The sequence below is a fragment of the Malus domestica genome, chromosome 02 (assembly GCF_042453785.1).
Source record: "Malus domestica chromosome 02, GDT2T_hap1".
NCBI classification, from domain to species: Eukaryota; Viridiplantae; Streptophyta; class Magnoliopsida; order Rosales; family Rosaceae; genus Malus; species Malus domestica.
Window position 1 is genome coordinate 34,844,161 of NC_091662.1, and position 21,282 is coordinate 34,865,442.

At 36.8% G+C, this 21,282-nt stretch overlaps 2 protein-coding genes across 2 annotated transcripts; both read right to left on the reverse strand.

The window, feature by feature from the left end:
* Nucleotides 1-1,930: 1,930 nt before the first annotated feature.
* Nucleotides 1,931-20,640, reverse strand: LOC108175312 (LRR receptor-like serine/threonine-protein kinase FLS2). The gene is made up of 6 exons (XM_070817896.1): nt 19,936-20,640; nt 19,716-19,787; nt 19,542-19,613; nt 5,458-5,817; nt 2,551-4,560; nt 1,931-2,448 (listed from the first exon to the last, which is right to left on the reverse strand). The coding sequence occupies exons 1-5, from the start codon at nt 20,516-20,518 to the stop codon at nt 2,861-2,863; spliced, it is 2,787 nt and encodes a 928-aa protein (XP_070673997.1). The 5' UTR covers nt 20,519-20,640; the 3' UTR covers nt 1,931-2,448; nt 2,551-2,860.
* On the reverse strand, nt 2,051-2,755 carry LOC139192064 (putative receptor-like protein kinase At3g47110). Its single transcript, XM_070813274.1, has 2 exons — nt 2,551-2,755; nt 2,051-2,448 (listed from the first exon to the last, which is right to left on the reverse strand). Exons 1-2 carry the CDS (start codon nt 2,753-2,755, stop codon nt 2,051-2,053), a joined length of 603 nt encoding a protein of 200 aa, XP_070669375.1.
* Nucleotides 20,641-21,282: the final 642 nt, after the last annotated feature.

A 21,282-nucleotide genomic window follows, 5' to 3' on the forward strand; every position in this document is an offset into this window, starting at 1 on the left:
GAGTAGATGATCTTTCACTTTCATTCCCAAAAGTATATATCTCAGTTATTTAACTATAATAATGCTTCACCTTGTTGCAAGTCCAAACCAAAAAAAATGCCAATAACTGCACTTGGTGAAATAGTGGACGGTGGGTTTCACAACTATATGTATTCGTTTTTTTAAAACTAAATAACATGCATGGTTTATAAAATTTGCATATGCGGCTGCCTTATTCAGCTGCTATATTTGATTCTTAGCTGAGCTCCTTAGCATTTGGCATTTGATGCCAAGAGTTACGTACGCTCAATTTCATTTGATTGAATAGTTGACCAAACTTTATATTGTTCGAAGAACTTTAATTGGTGTGTATATATATATATTTCACATTAAAATCTTCGTTATTCAAATTCAAAACACAATATTTATGGTCACTTAGTATTATGGTCTAATGATATTCATCTTCATTGGTAAGTGAGAGGTCTTAGTTCGATTCTCGCCAAAGACAAATTTGAACCACATTATTGTTTGCCCACTCCCCCACCCCTTTAGTGTAAATAATATCTATGGATTTGAATACAATACTTATAAGTACTTAATACAATCATCATTTCAACGGTCAAATTTGGTCTTCAAATTTGTTTATTGATTAGATGGTGATTGTACTAAATATATGATATTACCAGAAAATAAGACTTGCCCTACAAAAACTTGCCCGACGGAATAGTTTTCGTCGGTTAAAAGCCTTTACCCGACGAATATTCGCAGAGCAAGCTTTTTTCCATTGGGCAATTTTGGCACCAAGAGGGAAAAAAAAACATGCAATACCTTGAGGTTTGCAGTAGTTCGTCGGCTAGGTTCCCTTGCCCGACAAACATATTCGTTGGCTTACTATTGCGGGTCGTAGGGCAAAGGACCACAATGATGTGTTAAAAGCTAGCAGCGAAACCCTTGCTCAACGACATCGTAATAATTGCCTGACGGAATGGTTCGTTGGCCAAACTCTTATTCATAAATTAGGTATGTGGACAACTAAGGATTCCCATCATATGGTATATTGTCGAGATGGAGCACCAACATTTATATGACATGTCCAACATGCGGCGAGGACACTCCGTCCTTTTGGCACACTAAAAAAGTATGCTACTTGGGTCACTGAAGATGGCTCTTCTAAGATCACAAATGACGTGACAAGCCTGAAACATTTGATGGGACAACAGAGTATCAATCTAGATTCAAACTATCTCTCTTATTTTTAGTATAGATTAGATAGAATATTGCTTGTATTTTAGAATATAAAAAAAAAATGATTACGGAAAAGATTCAGGGTGATTGATTCTATTCTGACACATATGTATACATCGAATTTTAATAATATCATTTTCAGACAAGTTATAAGTTTCATGCGTTGCATAAGTCTTGAACGTATTTTATGATATCCCTGGAAAGGAGGGAGGCAGCGCCTTGGCCATTCAACGACCACATTCAATGGTAGAAAATTGTATTATAACCTTGGGATTTGGCATTTGATGCCAAGAGATATATATGCTCAATTTTATTTTGATTGAATAGTTGACTCAACTCTTCATCGTTATTATTTGAAGAAAACTTCCACTTCAATTGGTAATTTTTTTTACAATAAAATCTTTGTTATTCAAACTCAAAACACAATATTTATGGATTTTACTACAATATTTACAGGTATTTAATAAATCATTTAAATCCGAGATCGCTTACTCATCCAAATGTAATACATAATGTTTTTTTTTAATTTCTTTTTGTTGTGTGATTGTTCTGAAAATGGAAAAGATGCTATGGGGTTTTTCTTAGTCTCTTCTCCACTGCACATATGATTCACAGGTGGGTTTTCTTCAAGAGGATTGGTTTGACTCATCTTTTAGTGCTTAATTAGGTGATATTTTGATGAAGTTATTTATTTGATCAATCAGTCTGGACTCTCCACTATAGGCTTCAAGAAAATAACTGTTTCAAATACAACTGCATCAAATAAGGACTGAAACTGATTCAAAAGGCTTGAAATATTACAAGAACCCATAAATTAAGAACTCCATCAAAGTGCTTGAACATGAGGACGGTTCAACAACACTCTTCTTCCAACATCCTTTAAAAACTTGATTTTGGTTTTTTTGAGCGTGGCTACAACTTCTTGCATGTTTATTCTCTCGTCCAGTGGCTCCGCACAGCAAGCAAGAGCTAATCGCATAATCGACGATAAACAATCTATCTTAGTCACATAATCATGATCTTCCTCTTTTGCTACCAGTAGATTGGCATCCACAACTTCAGCTATTGCTTCTGATAATAGTGAATTTGCAACCCATTGTTTTAGATTCATTTCCTCAACAAACATCTCATTTGTAGGCTTCATTTTTGTGAATGTTTCCATGACTACAATACCAAAACTGTATACATCCCCTTGCGTCAAAACAATTCCATCCATTCCGTACTCTGCAATATTAATATGCCAAAGAAAGTTAGAAGTCCAGTTATTCATGATTTTAAGGACAACACGTATAAGGTTGAAAGATATTAAACTAGAAATTAGATCACCTGGAGCCATATACCCAACTGTGGCTAGGGTCATTGTTCGGGTCATGGAATCCCCTAAACCCAAGAGTTTTGCAATGCCAAAATCCGCAACATGTGCAACCATATCATCATCTAGTAGTATATTGCTTGGCTTCAAATCACAATGGACAATTGGTACTGAATAACCATGGTGTAGGTATTCCAATGCCAATGCAACATCTACCATTATATCCAATCTCTTTAGGATATCAAAAGAAGAGTTTTGAGAATACAACCACTTCTCAAGGCTCCCATTAGGCATGTAGTTCAGTACCAAGCCTTTGAAATCCAACTAGCTGCAACAGCTGATGATTTTGATAAGATTTCGGTGCCGAATATTGCTTAGCATTTCACATTCCCTCTCAAAACTCTTGAAAGCCCCTTCTAGCTGCAAATCAAAAATCTTTACTGCAACATCTATCCCATCTGACAATGTCCCTTTATATACTGAGCCAAAACCCCCACTTCCAAGTAAGTTGCTATTGTTAAATCCATTTGTCGCCCTTAGAAGTTCAAGGTGTGAAACTCTTCTCCAAAGAGATTGAGGTAACAAGGTAGCCTCTGTGGCAACTTCAACTTTCCTTTTCCTATGCAGTATAAATATGGCTACAAAGGCTAGGAATACTGTTGCTATTATTATTGCTGGAATAATATATTTCAAGTTGGACGAAGTAGCTTTCCTTGAACTTGGTTGAAGTGTATTATTTTTGCATGGTGGGACATGGAGTCGAGCTGCGCCACACAACGCCTTATTCGAGACAAATGATAGAGCAGAGAAGTTTGTGAAAGGTCCGCCTTCTGGAATTTCCCCTTGGAGTTTGTTGAAAGACAAATTCAGGTACTTCAGATTCAAGAGTGCTTCTAGAGACTTTGGAATTGCTTCAGTCAAATTGTTCTTGGATAAATTTAAGTGTACCAAGCCTTTTAAGCTGCCGAATGAACTAGGAATAGGGCCTTCTAAATAATTATTTGCCAAGGACATAGTAACTAAACCTAGAAGATCCCCAATGCTGCTTGGTATAATACCAAATAAATGGTTGCTTGATAAATCCAAGTATGACAAAACTTTCAACTTACCAATATCTTGTGACAGAGATCCGTTTAGAATATTGGATGACAAGTCAAAGTACCAGACTTGTTCAAGCCCCCACAAAGTAGATGGTATTGTAGAAGTTAACAAATTGGACTTTAATGATAGCTTTCTAAGATTTGCAGCTAGATTACCAAAGCATGACGGTATAAAACCAGAAAGTTGATTAGAACCTAAAACTAAATCAGCTAGTTTGGTTAGTTGACAAAGTTCATTGGGGATATGTCCTTGCAACTTGTTACCTAACAAATACAAACCTTGGAGACTCCCTAGTCTTCCAATAGAAGTTGGAATTAACCCACTCAATTGGTTGAGTTCCAGGTTTAAATATATCAAGCTGCTCAAGTTGCCAATATCATTGGGGATGCTACCCTTCAATTTGCCTTCACTTAAAGATAATTTTTGAAGCGATGTAGAGAGATTCCGAAAGGAAATAGGTAGAGGAGAGTTTAATGGATTACGTCCCAGGATGAATACCCTAAGATATCTAAGATTAGTGAAACAAGAAAGGATGTTCAATTCTGGAGTAGAAGTGTCAACCGTCAAATTATTCTGGTATAAGCCAAGATACTCAAGGTTTGTTAAGGCACATAGCTTGTTAGGAATAAACCCAGAAAAAGAGTTGTCAGTCATGTCTACGTAAGTAAGCTTTGAAGCATTAGAGATAGAGTTGGGAATTACTCCGCTGAGTTTATTCACTCCTACTACTATCCATTGTAGGTTTGGAATTCCAATGCCTAGGTCTGCTGGGAGGCTGCCTGAGAGTTGATTACCAACAAGTGAAATTTCTATCAACTTAGACATATTGAAGATTGTGGATGGAATGGGGCCATTGAGATTGTTCAAATTGAGTAACAAATACTGTAGATTTTGAAGATCGCCAACCTCATACGGTATAGTACCTGTCATAATTAGTATTAGTACACAAGTTCAATTTTTTCGTCTTAGCATTCTAAAATATCATACTCCCAAATGGTTCACATCTTGTTCTAAACTATTTGAGAATGTGAAATATTTATTACACATAAAGATTGATGTAAGATAACTAAAAAGTCTTTTAAGACTATTTGTTGAAAAATGGTCACATTTATATTAAAGAAGGGAACTTTCTATTTTCAATCTAACTTAGGAAACCCTTTGTATATAAATTTAGGAAGGGTAATGCTAGGGAGACTAAATTTGTAGACTACATTTTGGAAACTAAATAACATGGAAGTTGATGATTGGTTTATTACTTAAATGTTGATAAACGTGCACATTCCTATTAGTGCCACATCATTTAGTTTGTAAATTTAATCTCCAAATTTAGTCTCCCTAGTGGTACCCATTTAAGTATTATGAAATCCTATGTGGCTTGTTTGATAACCATTTCATTTTTAGTTTTCGTGTTTAAGATATGAGAAAATATACGAGGCGTAGAGGGATGGAGAAGGGTGATGGGAGAGGGAAGAATTAATTGAAATAAAATCGTGATAATTAAGTACAGAAAATAACTTAAGTTGTTTTTTTTTTTTCCTTTTTTTGTTTGTTTTATATTTCATTTTATACACTCCCACCATCCTTCACACTTACGTATTCCTAATTTCTCCTATACATTCTCCCCAACTCTATAATACAAAAATGAAAATTACACAGTTACCAAACCGTCCCTTAAATTTTTTAAACCATTAATGATTAATACCCTAATTTATTTATTCATTAAACAGGATAGAAGAAGCACCATGGAGGGAAGGGGGAAGGATGTGTCTAGATGATTGGAACCAGAGAATATTAGATAAATATACTTGGCAATTAAGTACCTGTCAAGGTGGTGTTGGAAATATAAAGCTCTGTTAACTGGGTCAAGTTCCCAATAGTTCTTGGTATGCTTCCATTGAAATTGTTGAAGGCCAATGCCAAATTAAGAAGCTCTGTGCACTGCCATAACTTGTGTGGAAGTGGACCATCAAATTGGTTGTCCGCCAAATTCAACAGCTGAATGCTTGGAAGATGCTGGCATATATTGTCTGGTAAACTACCACTTAAGTTGTTTTGGGCTAGAGCCAAAATTGTCAAAGAGGACATGTTGAAGACAGCAACAGGAATATGACCTTTTAGGGCATTACCCTGCACAAACAGCCTTTCCACCTGATCTTTACTGCCAATCAAGTTTGGGATTTCTGAAAAATCAACACATATGGGGAAAAATTCAATAGGCAATATTAGACAAGCTTATATTACTATAACAAACTTTACAGAGTTATAACCACAAATAATCAACTATAACAGATACATTATAACAATGAAATGGCTGGAACAAAAAGTAAAAATATTCGAAATAAAGTGGCTTGGCACCTGATAGGGGCTTGCATAGTCGTAATGTTTTACAAAACTTTGCCCCTTCTCGTTGTTTGAAGTTCAATGGACGTGTATCTCCTAGGATGCAACTCACCTATAAATTAAGGATCCAGCATTGACCTCTGGCAAACTATTGTGTGCTTCTCTCTTTAGGCAAATGGAAATATTTGTATGTGAAATTATTTAAAGTGATTTTTACAGCAGCCTTGTATGTGTTGTAATTTATATTTCACATTGTATAATTGTGTAAGTCTTTGGCAGAGCAAGTTTCTCTCACCTTATGGTTTACAATAAATAAAGGCACTAATATTATGGAAATTACATTCTACAATTTCTTTAAGCATTATTCTCTCCACTCTCTCTTGGCCACACGTCTCTCTCCCCTTGGTAAATTGGGAAAATTACATTATCAAGCATGCTCTTGATATTGCGCTAAGGAATCTGAATGGTATTTTCTGCCACAAACCAATTCACGCCTCATCAGACAATCCAAGTTCTTCTAAAACATGGTCTTAATTGTTGATAATTTTACAACCTTGATTGCATGAAATATTGACCATGATGTATGAATCCAACTTTTAAGCACTCTGAACTATACATTCTACTTAAATTGTGTTCTCATTATATTATACATCCATAAAAATGAAGAAAACAAAAATGAGGGATTTTCTACCCTAAATAGCGTGAGCCACGGTGTCAAGTCGTTGAAGTTGCGCTGCCAACGAGCCAAGGCTTGTAGGTTGTACTGTTGAGCCGAGCCACCTAAGTCACCGAGCTTATGGGTCGGGTTGACCTGACCCGTCCTTACGTTGACTTTATGAAATTTTCTCGGGAACCCTCCTAGACTAATTTTGACGTCTTGAATCTGCTTTTGACATCCGTTTAGTGCAATTCTAAAGTTTTGACGTAGTTGACCGGCTCGGCGTCTCGATTGACTTTTTGGTCAACTGTTGACTTTTTTGTTGACTTTTTAAGAAATTTTCCCTGGACCCCTCTTAGGGTAATTCGATGCCCTGATTCCATATTCGTGCTCCGTTTTCCCAAATTCAATCGTTTTTAGTAGGGTTTTACTAATTGGTCCCTTTATGTGTTTAGGTGCATTTATTAGTGGCGATCATGTCCTTCTTAGTTTGAATGGCTCTTCGACGACGAAGTATCTGTGAGTAGACCACTTCTTAAATTGCATGATTTTTACTAAATGCTAGGCTTGCATTCATGAAAAGCATGATTTTGTGATTTTACGTTTTATGCATTATTTATGATTTATCGAATTATGTTTTACGAAACGTTATGAATTATTAGATTTACGAGTATGAAATATTATGGATTTACGAATATGATTTGTTATGGTTTATGAATTGATGCTTTGAGCTTTGAGCTCCGATGATTTAGAAAGATTATAATTTATGTTTTCGGTGCTTATTTAATGGGTGAGCATACAACACATACACACAACATGAGTATGTATACGTCTATGGCCATATGACACAATTGAGGATATTTATGACATACTCCCAACTTCACTGGTGAAATTAGTGTCGGACAACTTCACTAGCCACGGCTAGTGTCAGTGTGTTATGTATATGTTTCTTTTCTAGCATAACTCAAAGTCGTACAACTTCACCTTCGTGTGATGAGACCTACCATATTTCTTCACTGGAGTAACTCAATGTCGTACAGCTTCATCCTCAGGTGAGGATATGCCTTTGGGCGACTATGATACCCCTAGTTGAGTACTTTATTATTTTGGGTTTACGAAGGTTTTATGGATTTGCCTTCTGGCAACTATGTTATCATTACTGAGCGTTGTTTTATACATACACACATACACGTTTTAGATGTTTTCATGGCATGTTAGGGGTTTCAGAAAAACCTAGTATGTAGTATTATATATATATATATATTTTTTTTTTTTCAAAATAGGGGGTTAGTATGTTCAAAAGAAAAATGGTTTTACTTAGTATTATTATTATAAACTTTGGTCCACTTACCTTTTTGTTTTGCACCCCCTTCATGACTTAGAATCAAGGCGTACCATCCCAGCGTTGAGGCGTTCCCGTATCGGTACCTTCAAGTCCTCTCGGTGTAGGACCCCCATTTCTTTTTAATCTCATTGTTATATAATACTCATTTCGAAGTATCCTTAATTAGTTGTATACTCTGAACACGTTCCTGCATTCGCATATTTCATTATATTTAAATTTACTTATTTGAATTATGACACGCTCGACCTTGATATTCACCAAACACCAGGGTAGGCACGTGCTGGCCAACACCCGAAGGTGACGAAACCATATTAGGATGCATGAGAAATAAGAACAATTAACCGACATAAATAAAACTTGTAAATTTAATTATAATGAATATGCATCTATGGAACGTGTTCAGAGCATACAACTAATCCGAGACACTAAAATGAATAATATAATTGAATGAACAAAAGGAAGGGTCCTACACCAAGAGGACTCGAAGATGCCGATGCGGGAGTGCCTTGACGCCGGGATTGTACGCCTCGATTCTAATTCCTAAGGGGGCGCAAAACAAAATATGAGTGGACCAAGTTGATATATATAAGTAATACGAAAACAATTAATATTTACCGTACTAACCCCCATATTAATGAAAACTCAATAGTATAATATGTAATTGGTTTTCCGAAAACCCTAGCATGCCATAAAACCTTTGCGTAAAACATGTATTGTGTATAATGTGCTTAGTAGTGTTATCATAATCAACCGAAGCAACTACATCACTTGACCGAAGCCAAATATAAATATCTTCGGGCCGAAGCCATCTACAAACGCCTGGCCAAAGCCAAATATAAATATCTTCTGGTCGAAGCCACAAACCTATGCCTGGCCGAAGCCATATATATATCTTCCGGCCGAAGCCACCAACATACACCCGGCCGAAGCCAAATATAAATATCATTCGCCCGTAGGCAGTATCATTGAATAATCACTAAGTACGCACATAAAAACATTAACATAATATTTCTAAAATATATATATATATATATCTACCTTAAATCGTAGCTCAGTAACTAAAACGTCTCAGGAAACGAACATCGTAAACGGATTTAGGATGTCAAAAAACATAAGGAGGGATCTCGTGTACCCTCATGCGCCACCACACACCGAGCATAGTACCTCCAGTGGAGGCGTGTGTGCTCCACATGCCGGCCAATACCTACGCTCATGCGAGCCCACGCGTGGACCCACTTGCGGCCTAGGTTCCAGGATTGGTTTTGGGTTGGGCCAATTCTCCTTGGGTTTGGGCCTGAGGTAGCTGGGCTTGGGCCTGGCTTGTTAGGTTAGGCCTAGGCTAAAGGGTTGGGCTGGGTCTCATTTGGGTTACAATTATGGATTGGGCCGAGAGTTTGGGCTGGGTTGTGGGTCGAGTTTAACCCATTTTCAGGCCAAGGTTTGGCTGGTTTCTAGGCACAACTTCAAATGCCCATAACTTCTTGATACTCAACCAAATTAAGTGATTCAAAAACCGAAGTTGTAGTACTCAACAAGATGAAGAGAATGGTATCTTGCATGATGGCTAACTCATCATGGCTTGCCCAAAAAATACCTCGAAAATGGCGGTGCTCATCATAAAACTAGGAAAAGCTACTTTGAGCTATTTTCTGCGATTAACACGTATGTACAACTCAAAACAAGCTTTGATCTAACCCTAAAACACATCCCCAAGGGTTTCTAGAAGCTTACCAATGTCGAAAAAATCACGAAACACATCAGGGAAGATGATGAACAGTGACACCCTGTTGGGTTTCTCGGTGCTTAGCTTGGGGTTTTCAAAGCCTCTCCATCTAGGTGGTGGTGGTTTGAGGTGGTTGTGGTTGCTATGTGTGTGTGGTTCAGAGAGGAGATGAGAGGGAAAGTTTGCTGAGAGAGGGCTTAAGGAGAGGGGAGAGATAAAGACAATGAGAGAAAGTAAGGGAGAAAGATGATAGAGTTATGAGAAAGAGAGCTCACAGATCCAAAAGGAAGAAAGGAAAGAGGGCATTGGGGACAAACCAAAAGGAGTGGGGCCCACTTGGGCATGCCAAATAAGGTCCAAAAGAAACCCATTTCAAAATATCTAATCCAACCATAGTGAAAATACCAAAATACCCTTTCATTCCAAAATACTAAAACCCATTTCAAAATATCTCTATCTTACTACTTGCTAAGAAACAAAACCAGTTTTCGATGAAAAATCATCAAGTATAAACCAAGTGTCTCAACTGATGTGCTTGAAGCACATGCCAACACAAATCAAGGCCAAAATCGATGCTCTAAGCATGGTAAGCATGACAAGGGTTCAAGCCCTTAGCCAAAGGCCCAACGTTGACATAGTTATGGCCAATCCAAGGGAGGAAACAAAACCCTGGAATGCAAAAACTTCACTCTCAAAGCCTCAAACTTCAAGAATAAAGGAAATGCACTTGCCCCAATGAAAGTAGATATGTGTTACCATTGTGGTTCCAAGTATCATTGGTTTCTCGTTTGCTGATCTTCCGCCCAAGTTGTAGCTAAGTATCATTCATGTTGTCAAAAGTCTAAGGCCAATTTTGTTAAAGTGGAAAATTCTGAAGATACAACCATGGAAAATTCTAAAGATACAACCATGGAGATTCCTGACTTTCAGGAAGCATATACTCTAATAAAAGATTATATTTTTAGACATGGGCCAACTTGTGGCCGGGTTCCCCCTAGTGGCCGAATTCCTCAATTGGTCGAACCCCCATCCTTATTTTTGTTGGTTTAAGATCCTTAAACCTTTCTTCAAAGGATTCAAGGGAACATTTATGAACCTATTCAACCGCCCTACCCGTTTAGATACTTTATGATATTGGTTGATGTGATATCTACTTGAGTAATTACACACTCAAGGGGAGATAGAAGTGTGGTGAAACCATGGTTCTAAAAGACGCTACTAGTCGGGCAGTGGGCTGGCGCTTAGCACTTAAGTGGACTAAGTAGATTTAAGTAAATTTATTGTATATCATATATATAAGTACCTATTTATACTTACAAAAACTATACTTGTATTGAGAATTTGAAAAAGATAAAATGCAAAATAGAAGAATACAAAATTTGTTATTTATACAACATATAAGTTTATTGAGAAAAGTTTGTCTTCAATTTGGGCATTGTCTACTATATTTTTATGATATTAAGGAATGCTTGTTTGCATGTATTAATATAAGATTTTGTTAATTATTTAATTAATTAAGTATTATTGTAATTGCTTGTGGTTCATTGTTGGTGGATTAAAAAAGTGGGCTACATAAGTGACTTGTGATGGCCTACAAACCTTTTTGGCCCAAAACTTATCAGCTTGAGTTTACAAAAGCGGTGTCATTCGCCAAATTAAAAAAATTGCTATATGCCTTCTGCAACTTTACTCTGCCACGCGCCGCCGCTATCCTACCTAATTTGTAGGCAGAGGGGGCGTTGAGGGGGAGCGAAATGTGCAGTCGCACATGACCCTAAATTTTAAGGGTTCTAAATTTTTGCCATCTAATATTATGTAATAATGTTCAATATTTAAAAATGACTTTTGTTAACACTTTTAAATCTCATTGTGCACTGCTTAAAAGAGTAATTTTTTTTCTATTCTAAACATAAAAATTTGGAGTGCGAGATATTTTGGGTATCAATAGTAACATCCTAAAAAGGGATATTTTTCAATTTTATTATATAATTTTATATATTCAAGTGAAATTTTAAAGTTAGAGTTTTAAAGTTTTTTTTCATGTTTGGTTGTTGAAGATTGAAATGCTTTTGATCATTTAGTGAATGTTATATTTGTAGCTCTTTTTACTTATAATTAATGACATTTGTAAACTTGCAATAAGTGAGTGCTAAAGTTTGTTTTGATTTAAGTGATTGTTTCTAGCATCAATACATTGTCTTACTTTTCTAAAACTATCCCAAGGGGGGACCTTTTGTGAAATCCCGTTCCTGGATTTCACTGTTATAATATACGTATTTGTATTATTGAGATTTTATATTATTTTTTGAGAATTTATATTAATTTATTTGAATTTAGATTTCAATTAACTAGTTATGAAGAGTGAAGTTTGGAAAATTATTATTTACTCGTTGACCTTTCGAGGTCACAAGTAACGTTGTCGAATAGATCTCAAAACCACGAACGCATAGGCGAAAACTGTTTGCGATTCCGGATTATTATGGTCTAGTTACGGACATTTGAAATCGTTTTACTAAACTATAGGCTATAAATTAATTAAAACTCCCATCATGTGGGAATGGTAACCAATCAAAGTTGAGGACAAATTAGATTAATTGTTGATGGACCATTCAGAAAAGAAAAGAGGAAGGGACCAATTAGAAAAGAGGGAGGTTCTTAAAAGAAAAAAAAAAGGGGGAAAGGATCTGATTCTAACCCCTTTTTGGGGGGGGGGGGGGGATGGACTCGTTAACCCACTCACTTGGCTCGCTTGTATCTTCTCTGTCCGAGCTCCGTTCTGGGTGATCTTGGTGTCCATGGAAAGCTCTTCACGAGACCTACATCTCTGTAGTGTTAGGTTTCCCATTTTCTTTTCCATCTTTGCAATTCGAAGCCACAAAGCCGACAACTTTTTCGACGGTTTTATCATTTTTCTGGTGATTCCGACAACCATTTCCTTTAAGTGAGGTATGAAACTTCATCGACTCTTCATAATCTTCAAGTTGGTATGCTTAGTTTGTGCTTTCGTATTCATTTTAGAGTTGGGTGTTTAGAACCCTAGAAATCCGGTTTTCTCCGGTGAATTTGGATGGTTTCCAGTTAGAATTTATCGTTGGCCTAGTTGTGAAAAGTGTTTCCCTTGTTGAGCCCTAGCTACCATGTAAATTTGAGCTCATTTAGTTAATGTTGAAAATTCAGGATTTCTAAACCTTCCACCTTGACTACCACCACATGTGGCGGTGCGTGAGACCGTCCATGAGTGTTGTCTAAGTACCAAATACCTTCTAGTGACCCTGTAAAACTATGTCTAGCTCGATTTCCTAAAATTTAATTGTTTGGTGCGGTGATCAAATTGGACCGCCACTTGTTTGTGTGATTGACGACAATCCGACCGTGGGATCATAATGAAAATTTAGTATGTTATTCTATAAGCATAATGTGGACTTTGGGAAGTTATGGACTAGAAATCCGATGTGTGGATCTTCAGGATCGAATTACGTAGAGTTGTGGACCCTATCGTTGACCGAGAGTTGACTTGTGGTCAACATGTCTCGAAACATTCTAAATAATAAAATTAGTACTACGAGACTAATTGAAGTCTAGTGGGCCTATATTGGTTAGATAATGACTTGAATATATGAGATATGATTATTATCTTAATTTCTTATATTGGTATCATTTGTGAATATGAATTGGTCTTATAAATATGATTTCTATTGAAATGTGATTTTTATATATTTAGCCATAGACCTATGTTTATTACATATGATTTGGCTTGTGTACTGGTGATGTTTGTGATATATATATATATATATATATATATATATATGTGTGTGTGTGTGTGTGTGTGTGTGTGTGTGTGTGTGTGTGTGTGTGTGTGTGTTTAGTTATTTTTTAATAATGTGAATGATAATTATGATGAATGTTATGACAATTATGGGATCTAAGTATTTTTTGATAATTATTTGGATATGATGCCAACTGAATACCTATTTGAACTTGTCATTACTACCTAGCATGTGATAGGGATGAAAGTCAGGAGATGAGTTAGGTACTTTATTAGATTTTTCTTAGTTGAAATAGTAATTAGGGGAATTCCTTGTGCTGTGCTCCATATGACTAGATGTTGGTTGATATGTGGAATCGATAGCGTGTATACGTATGCTAGGAGTGATCATGCTTGGTATATCCCCGATGGGTGATCACTACCTAGAGCTATATGATACAGTCCTGCTTGGTATATCCGTGATGGGGGATTGTTAGGGGTGATCATGCTTGGTATATCCACGATGGGTGATCACTGCCTACGGTATTAGACTATGCATATGGTTCTGCTTGGTATATCCACGATGGGGAACCATACGCATGCTAGGAGTGATCATGATTGGTATATCCGCGATGGGTGATCACTACCTAGAGTTAGGATGTGGTCCTACTTGGTATATCTGCGATGGGGGACAATATGTATTCAGGGGTGATCATGCTTGGTATATCCGCAATGGGTGATCACTATCTGCACGATGAGATTATGCCTATGGTTCTACTTGGTATATCCACAATGGAGGACCATACGCATTCTAGAGGTGATGATGATTAGTTGTACTTGGTACATTTGATAGGCGATCATATTTAGTTTGGTTCTGTTGAGTGGTCCGGAACCTGAGGTTGTTGGATTTCGTAGAGTGGTCTGAAATCCCATTATTTGGAGAAGTAGGCTTGGCCTAACTGTGTCACTCTAGCCTTAGTTTTATATATATTTTTGTCAATGGTTTCGAGAATCTTGTGAATTGAGTTAGAAAAGATGTTGGACCTCTGGGTGACTCCTTCAGAATTTTCTACGATTCAATTATGATTTCATAAGGTATGAATTTAGAAGATATGGGAATGATTGTTATTACCTTGATCAAATTAATTAATTAATGTGGCTAAAGAATGGTTTTGTGTTTCGTCGGTTCTTAAATATGATGTATGATGTGAATTGTGATATCATGATGAGACATAATGATTTATATGTTGGATGGAAGAGAAATCATGATTTCATGAGGGTTTGTTATGTAACTTAAGCCCAAGAATTTCATGCTATCAGGTTATATTAAATGATTGAGGAATGTTATGCTTTTTTGCTTGAACTCAGTGGGATAAATGTCTGATTTTGTGAATGGTGAACTACGAATGGCTTGATCCCTATTGAGGGTACATAGGCAGTCTAACGAGGAGGTTAGATGCAGTCATAAAGTATACGAAAAAAATTACTACGCAAATTCGAGGCATGAGTTGAGCTTGGTACGTATCCCGGAAATGGGGTATGTTAGATATACGGGTTTTTGATGGCGTCACGTGTCGGTCCTGGACGTAGGTCGGGATTGGGGCGTGACACCTTTTATAAATTTCGTATAGAGCCCCCAAAATCTCAAAGATGGCCCTATTTGTAGGTGGCAATTGCAAATCTAGTGAAGGTCATGGCCTCCACCTACTCAAACCGTCCAGCCACCCAGCCCACCTAGCCTTTCCAGGCAGCCACTTAGGCGCTGCCGAATGCACTGTCCGCTTTCCTTCACAATTATGGATTAATCAAGGCAACTGACTACCGCCGAGCGTCGTCTAGACCAATTTTTAGAACGCTGGGTGAACAGAGTATGTAATTAAATATAGGGGAATAAAAAACTAGTGTAATACATCCAAAGATGTTGATTACAAAATTACTAAGATGTCCATGCACTGAAGAGGGAAGACTTAGCCACCACGTCTCGACGTCAAGAATTTCAAAGCCTACTAAAACATGAAGAGGCGCAAAACAAAAGGTGTGGTTGGGCAAAAATAATCATTTCTAAAAACTTTCCTTTTCAAAGTATAAGTAACCTCTTGCCATAAAACAAGTATGAGTTCGCAAAGTATTGTACTATGTAAGTATGCAGAACGAGGTATTAAATTAATAATAATACTCGTACTCAAAATATAAAACCATTTAGAGGAATGAGGCAAGTAAAATCACAATTCCAAAGTATGTCATCGCTGATGATAATAATAATAATAATAATAATAATAATATTCAATGGCATCAACGGAAAAATGATATTTAAGTAACAGATAATCACACTCAATAATCAACATATAAGGGATGCTCATTACAATTAATGCAGACACACAAGTTCATGCAGAGATATTCTGACATAAAACAGGCTAAGTGTTTAAGGTTTACGCTCTAGTATTACATGCACGTGAAGTTGACACAAAACACTTATATATGAGTCCTAGTTGTCTATTGCGATCTAGGACAGGCTGGCACATATACTGGATCCAATGAAAACGTAATGGTGCATGTGAGCATAAACATAAAGCTAATCCTTAGCCCGGAAATACAAATAAAGAACCTATGAACACTGTGTAAACATACATAATAAGCAAGTCATATAAAAACATGACTAAGGGGTTCATATTTGTTAGCTAAGAGGGGTTTGCTCTTCTATTCTTTGCTCTTGCCGGCCGCCATTACTTCTTTCGATGATATGTCAAAACACAAGTGTCAAACCGTAATGTCACATAAAGTATTTTAAATCCAAGAGTAAAGTACAATGATGAATCTTTCCGGAAAAAGATTCATCATTCAAATAAATCACGTCGCCGACAACACAAAGTATTTGTGCTTTTAAAGTAAACGTAAAGCAAAGCAAAGCATGATTTAAAAATATATCATAAAAACATGTTTGAAATAATATAATGTAATAGTTTAAAAAGGAAACCCCACTGACTGTAATGTCGTCAGATTGAAGTTGCCTTGTGAGCTTCAAAGGTCCTCATGATCATGGAAGAAAATGCCGATAATATCGGCCAAATATCGCCGATATTATCGGTTTTTCGGGGGATGGATATTTTAAGTGGTATCCGAATGGTTTTCGTCCAAATATCGCGATATTATCGATAATATCGATAATATTGCGAAAATTTTTTGAACGGTGCAATCGAACTTCGAGCCGAACGTCGGAGAAGAACGCCGGAGATGGTGTGCCTATTCCCGAGCCGATTTCGTCCCAAAAACCTTGCAAAAACACGATTTTTAACATCAATTTCACATATAAACTTCAGATTTCACGCATGCAAGAGGTAATCAACATAGGGTTTAGTCGGATCTCACCTGAAAACTTGGGTGTGCCTGGGTGTGGGTGCGATCGGGGAAGCTGAGCTTCCTCTGCGCGTCGCCGTGCTTCCCAGAGACGGAGGAGAGGGAGGGAGAGTTCAGGAGGGTGGTGGAGATGCTGCGCTGGCATCGGGGTGGACAGATTTGGGTGTGCCTGGGTGTGGGTGCGATCGGGGAAGCCGAGCTTCCTCTGCGCGTCGCCGTGCTTCCCAGAGACGGAGGAGAGGGAGGGAGAGTTCAGAAGGGTGGTGGAGATGCTGCGCTAGCATCGGGGTGGACAGATTTGGGTGTGCCTGGGTGTGGGTGCGATCGGGGAAGCCGAGCTTCCTCTGCTCGTCGCCGTGCTTCCCAGAGACGGAGGAGAGGGAGGGAGAGTTCAGGAGGATGGTGGAGATGCTGCGCTGGCATCATGGTGGACGGATTTGGGTGTGCCTGAGTGTGGGTGCGATCGGGGAAATGGAGTGAGAGAACGAGAGTTCGAGAGAGAGATAGAGTTGAGAACTCTGAGAGAGTGAGGGGTCCGAGAGGGACTCGGGAAAAGAGAGAGAGATAGGGTGAGGGTTAGTGGGCTGCCACGTGGCAGCGTGACAGAGAGTGAGAATCAAGATGGAGGGTCCAGATTAGATTAGGATAAAGGACTCAATTGCACAATTTATATAATTTCAGAAAAAAAGTGAAAATATAAATTAATCTGGGGGTCTAGATTAGATTAGGATAAATGACTCAATTTCAGGGAAAAAGTGAAAATATATAATTTCAGGGAAATAGTAGAAGTTGTATTTATTGGTTAGGCATATGGAAATGCAAAAAATTGTTTTTCTAATGATTCTAATCAATTTCTAGAAAAATAATGAATTTATAAGGGTAAGATGAGTCTATAAAAGTGATATAATGAGTCTATAAGAGTGTCGGTCAGTTAGACAATTTAGATTTTTTTAATCATTTTTGCCAATTGGCTTGTTATCGCCTTTTTTTATTATCAAATTGGATTATTATTCATTAAATTGGATTATTCATTAAATTGGATTATTATCAAATTGGATTATTATTCATCACCATGTTTTATATTAGGATTATTTTTTTATGAAATTGGATTATTATTCATTAAATTGGATTATTATGAAATTGGATTATTATTCATTAAATTGGATAACTACTCTTCACAATACACTCACTCTACACATAGAGATGATGAAGATAGTGAAAATTTTGAACCTCATAGGAACTCTATGTGGTACTAAGTCACTTATGTATCTTACCATGCAATGTATAAAGTGTAAAATATTGTACTAATTCATTATATATAAATGATTATGGTGTGTTTAGACTTCTTTCATTAATTACTACATATTTTCTACACTCACAATGTTTGTCAGCTCGCTATATAATCAACTTGATAATGTTAAATCCATCATGCAATGCATTTCTTTCCAATTTTTTGTGATAAACTAATAGATAATTGACTAAATAAACATCCTACAAAGTTTCAATAAAAATTTCCAAGTTTTTCTTACAATTTCCGTGGTTTCCATGTAATTTTTATCGATATCGATATTTTACCGATATTTCCATCGATATTTCCGTGTTTTCGGACTACCGATATTTCCGATATTACCGATATTTTCTTCCTTGCTCATGATACGTTTCACTTAAGTAAGAAATCACACTAATAAAAGCTAAGAGCATTTCGATGGGAGTTCTTAAATAGGAACAATTATTGTATATAATGGGTATAAAACAAATATAGGGACAAAATGAATCTCTAATGGATTAGAAAACAAATCCTTAAAGTATAGGGACTTACCGAATACATAGTGTATATCCTCATATATAGGGATTGTATAAGAATAACCGTGAATAAAACTAGGACTCACAATTTTGATTGAAACATTTAATGCTTTAAAATAATTAGAAAAAGGTTAATATAAACAAGAATATGTGCACCTTAAATGGAAAACGAGATCCACAATCTTGATTGAATAAAATGTTTTTTTTTTGTTGAACAAATGATATTTTCTACACTAAGGGGGCTATCAATAATTTGGTTCAAATTTACTTTTAGCGAGAATTAAACTTAAGACCTCTCATTTACAAAAGAGGAATACCACTAGACTGTAATAATAAGTGGCAATAAAATGCTTTTAATTAATTAAACAAAGGTTAACATAAACACAAAATGTGCACCTAAACAAATTATCACATAAAATCATAAAAACTTCAAATTTAAGGATTCCACTATTAGGACTCCCCCATTGGAGGCAATATTTCTTAAGGACACAATGATTCCTTTTAAATCCTTAAATGAGTACTCCAAACTCCGTTCCTCTTGCAGACACTTGTATCGCTGAGTTCTATAATAATATGCCAAGAGAATAACTCATACATGTCCCGAGAATGAAAGTCAACCAAAGACAACGATTTCTCTTCTAGGGGTATTTTAATCATTTCACCCCTCTGATGATTAAAATATTCTAATTTTCAGGACGGGCTGTAACATTATTTGTACTAAATCTTCAACAAATGTGTTTAAATTATTCAGCTGGCCCTTTAAAGAGGGTTTTGTAACTTTTGTTTATAATATAAAAGTCAATTATATCCTAGATAATAATATTTACGGATTTGACTTCCATTAGGAACGTGTTACAAAGTGATATACATAAAAATGTGGTATATCTAATATTAATCTAATAATGCAGAGGAATGACAAAGTCGAGTGTGTGGTACCTTCGAACATGTTAAAGTCAAGGAATATCCTCTTGAGCATGGTTAAGTTTCCAATTTCTCTTGCTATGCTACCTGTTAAGTGAAATATGTAGATGCCCAGTCGTAGTTAAAAAATGAACCAACAGAGTAAGTTATATAATCACTGCAACAAGAGTATATGTAATTGTGTCATACCTTCGAAATTGTTATATCCAAGTAATATCTCCTGCAACATTGTTAACTTCTCGACTTCTCTAGGTATGGCACCTATCAAAGTTTAGGCTTGTAATATATAAAGATAAGGAAAAAATAAATAAACTAGCAGATAAATAACATGGTGTTAAAACAAAAGTAAAGTAATGAATCACAAAGATTTCAAGATAGATTGTTTGGCAACTGGTTTGGCTGTACGTACCGGATAGCTCGTTGTTTCTAAGATTAAGTACTTGCAGTGCAGATAAGTTGAATATAGCATTTGGTATGGAACCCGAAAATTGATTACCATACAAATCGAGTGTTTGAAGTTTAGATAACGAACCAAACCATGATGGTATGGTTCCTTTAAACTCGTTGAAACCAAAGCTAATAAACTTCAACCTTCGTAGATGAGACAACTCTGTGGGCAAGGTACCACCAAAACTGTTGTTTCTGAATTCAAGAGCAACAAGAAATGAGAGGTTGCCTAGGTGGGGAGGAATGGTGCCGGTGAGACCCATGTAGGAGAGATTCAAGGCTGTCACTCTAAGGTGGTGTACACTGCAAGTAACGCCAACCCAGTTGCAAATGTCAGAATTGGAGGTAGACCAGTTGGTTGTCAAGATGTTTTGAGCGTCAATAGTTATATGGGATTTGAGGGCAAGAAGAGCAGACTGGTCTGTGCTGATGTTGGTTTGTGCTGCTACTGAACTCACTGTTAATATAGCTATGTATACAGAACAGTATTGGAATAGCAGCAGCAGCAACAAAGTTGTCGATGAGAGGAAAAAAGTTCTCGCCATTGTGTCCACTGTTCAGGCGGCTATCTATCGATGTGGAAAATGTGGTGTAGTCTGCAGTGATCACTCTCTGGAAACAAAAAAGAAAGAAGAAATTGGAGCGCAAAGGTTGCTTAGTCTTTTTGTACTTTGAAACTTCAATTTATAAACATTTGAAACATAATAATCGTCCATATCTATTATTTTGTTTAATGGGGTCCATATTTTGTTGATTGTGTCAATTCAACAAAATGCATTGCGAATTAGCCAGAAGATAGAGTATTATACTAATTAAATTCCTCTAAATTTCTGACTTTACCCTTCACAGTAATTGACAAAAGATATAGTTTTATACTAACTAAATTCCTCTAAACTACTGGAAAAAGTGTTGAGAATGAGTCACACATTGATAGGAAGAGGGATCTTGTATGAGCTTATAAGAGGTTGGGCTACTCCCCATATTGCCAATTGGTTTTATGGTGGAACCTAAACTTTCTTCATGGTATTAGAGCAGGTTGTCTCACGTGTGAAGTCAAACGGCCACATGCGCTCCACGTCATCCCATTGTGTTGTTCACGTGGTAGGCTTGAAAATTTGCCACACGTGAGAAAGCTGTTGAGAATGAGTCCTACATTAATGGGAGGAGGGTCCTGGGCATTGATGGGAGGAGGGACGAGGGACCTTGCAAATTTGCCCCATATTGTCAATTGAATTAAAGAGAAAAGTATTATCCATTAAGGCAATCCATTATTTGCATACCGTATAGAATTATGCGTACAGACTCCTTG

Bases quoted from the DNA above. Each gene is read 5' to 3' on its own strand.
- LOC139192064 (XM_070813274.1), bottom strand. From the start codon at position 2,755: ATGGTAGATGTTGCATTGGCATTGGAATACCTACACCATGGTTATTCA. The intron at 2,449-2,550 runs GTGATCTAATTT...TTAATATTGCAG, and splicing joins AGTTGGGTATATGGCTCCAG to AGTACGGAATGGATGGAATT.
- LOC108175312 (XM_070817896.1), bottom strand. From the start codon at position 20,518: ATGGCGAGAACTTTTTTCCTCTCATCGACAACTTTGTTGCTGCTGCTG. The intron at 19,788-19,935 runs GTACGTACAGCC...AAACTTTGATAG, and splicing joins TAGAAACAACGAGCTATCCG to GTGCCATACCTAGAGAAGTC. The intron at 4,561-5,457 runs GTACTTAATTGC...TAATTATGACAG, and splicing joins TTCCAACACCACCTTGACAG to GTACTATACCGTATGAGGTT.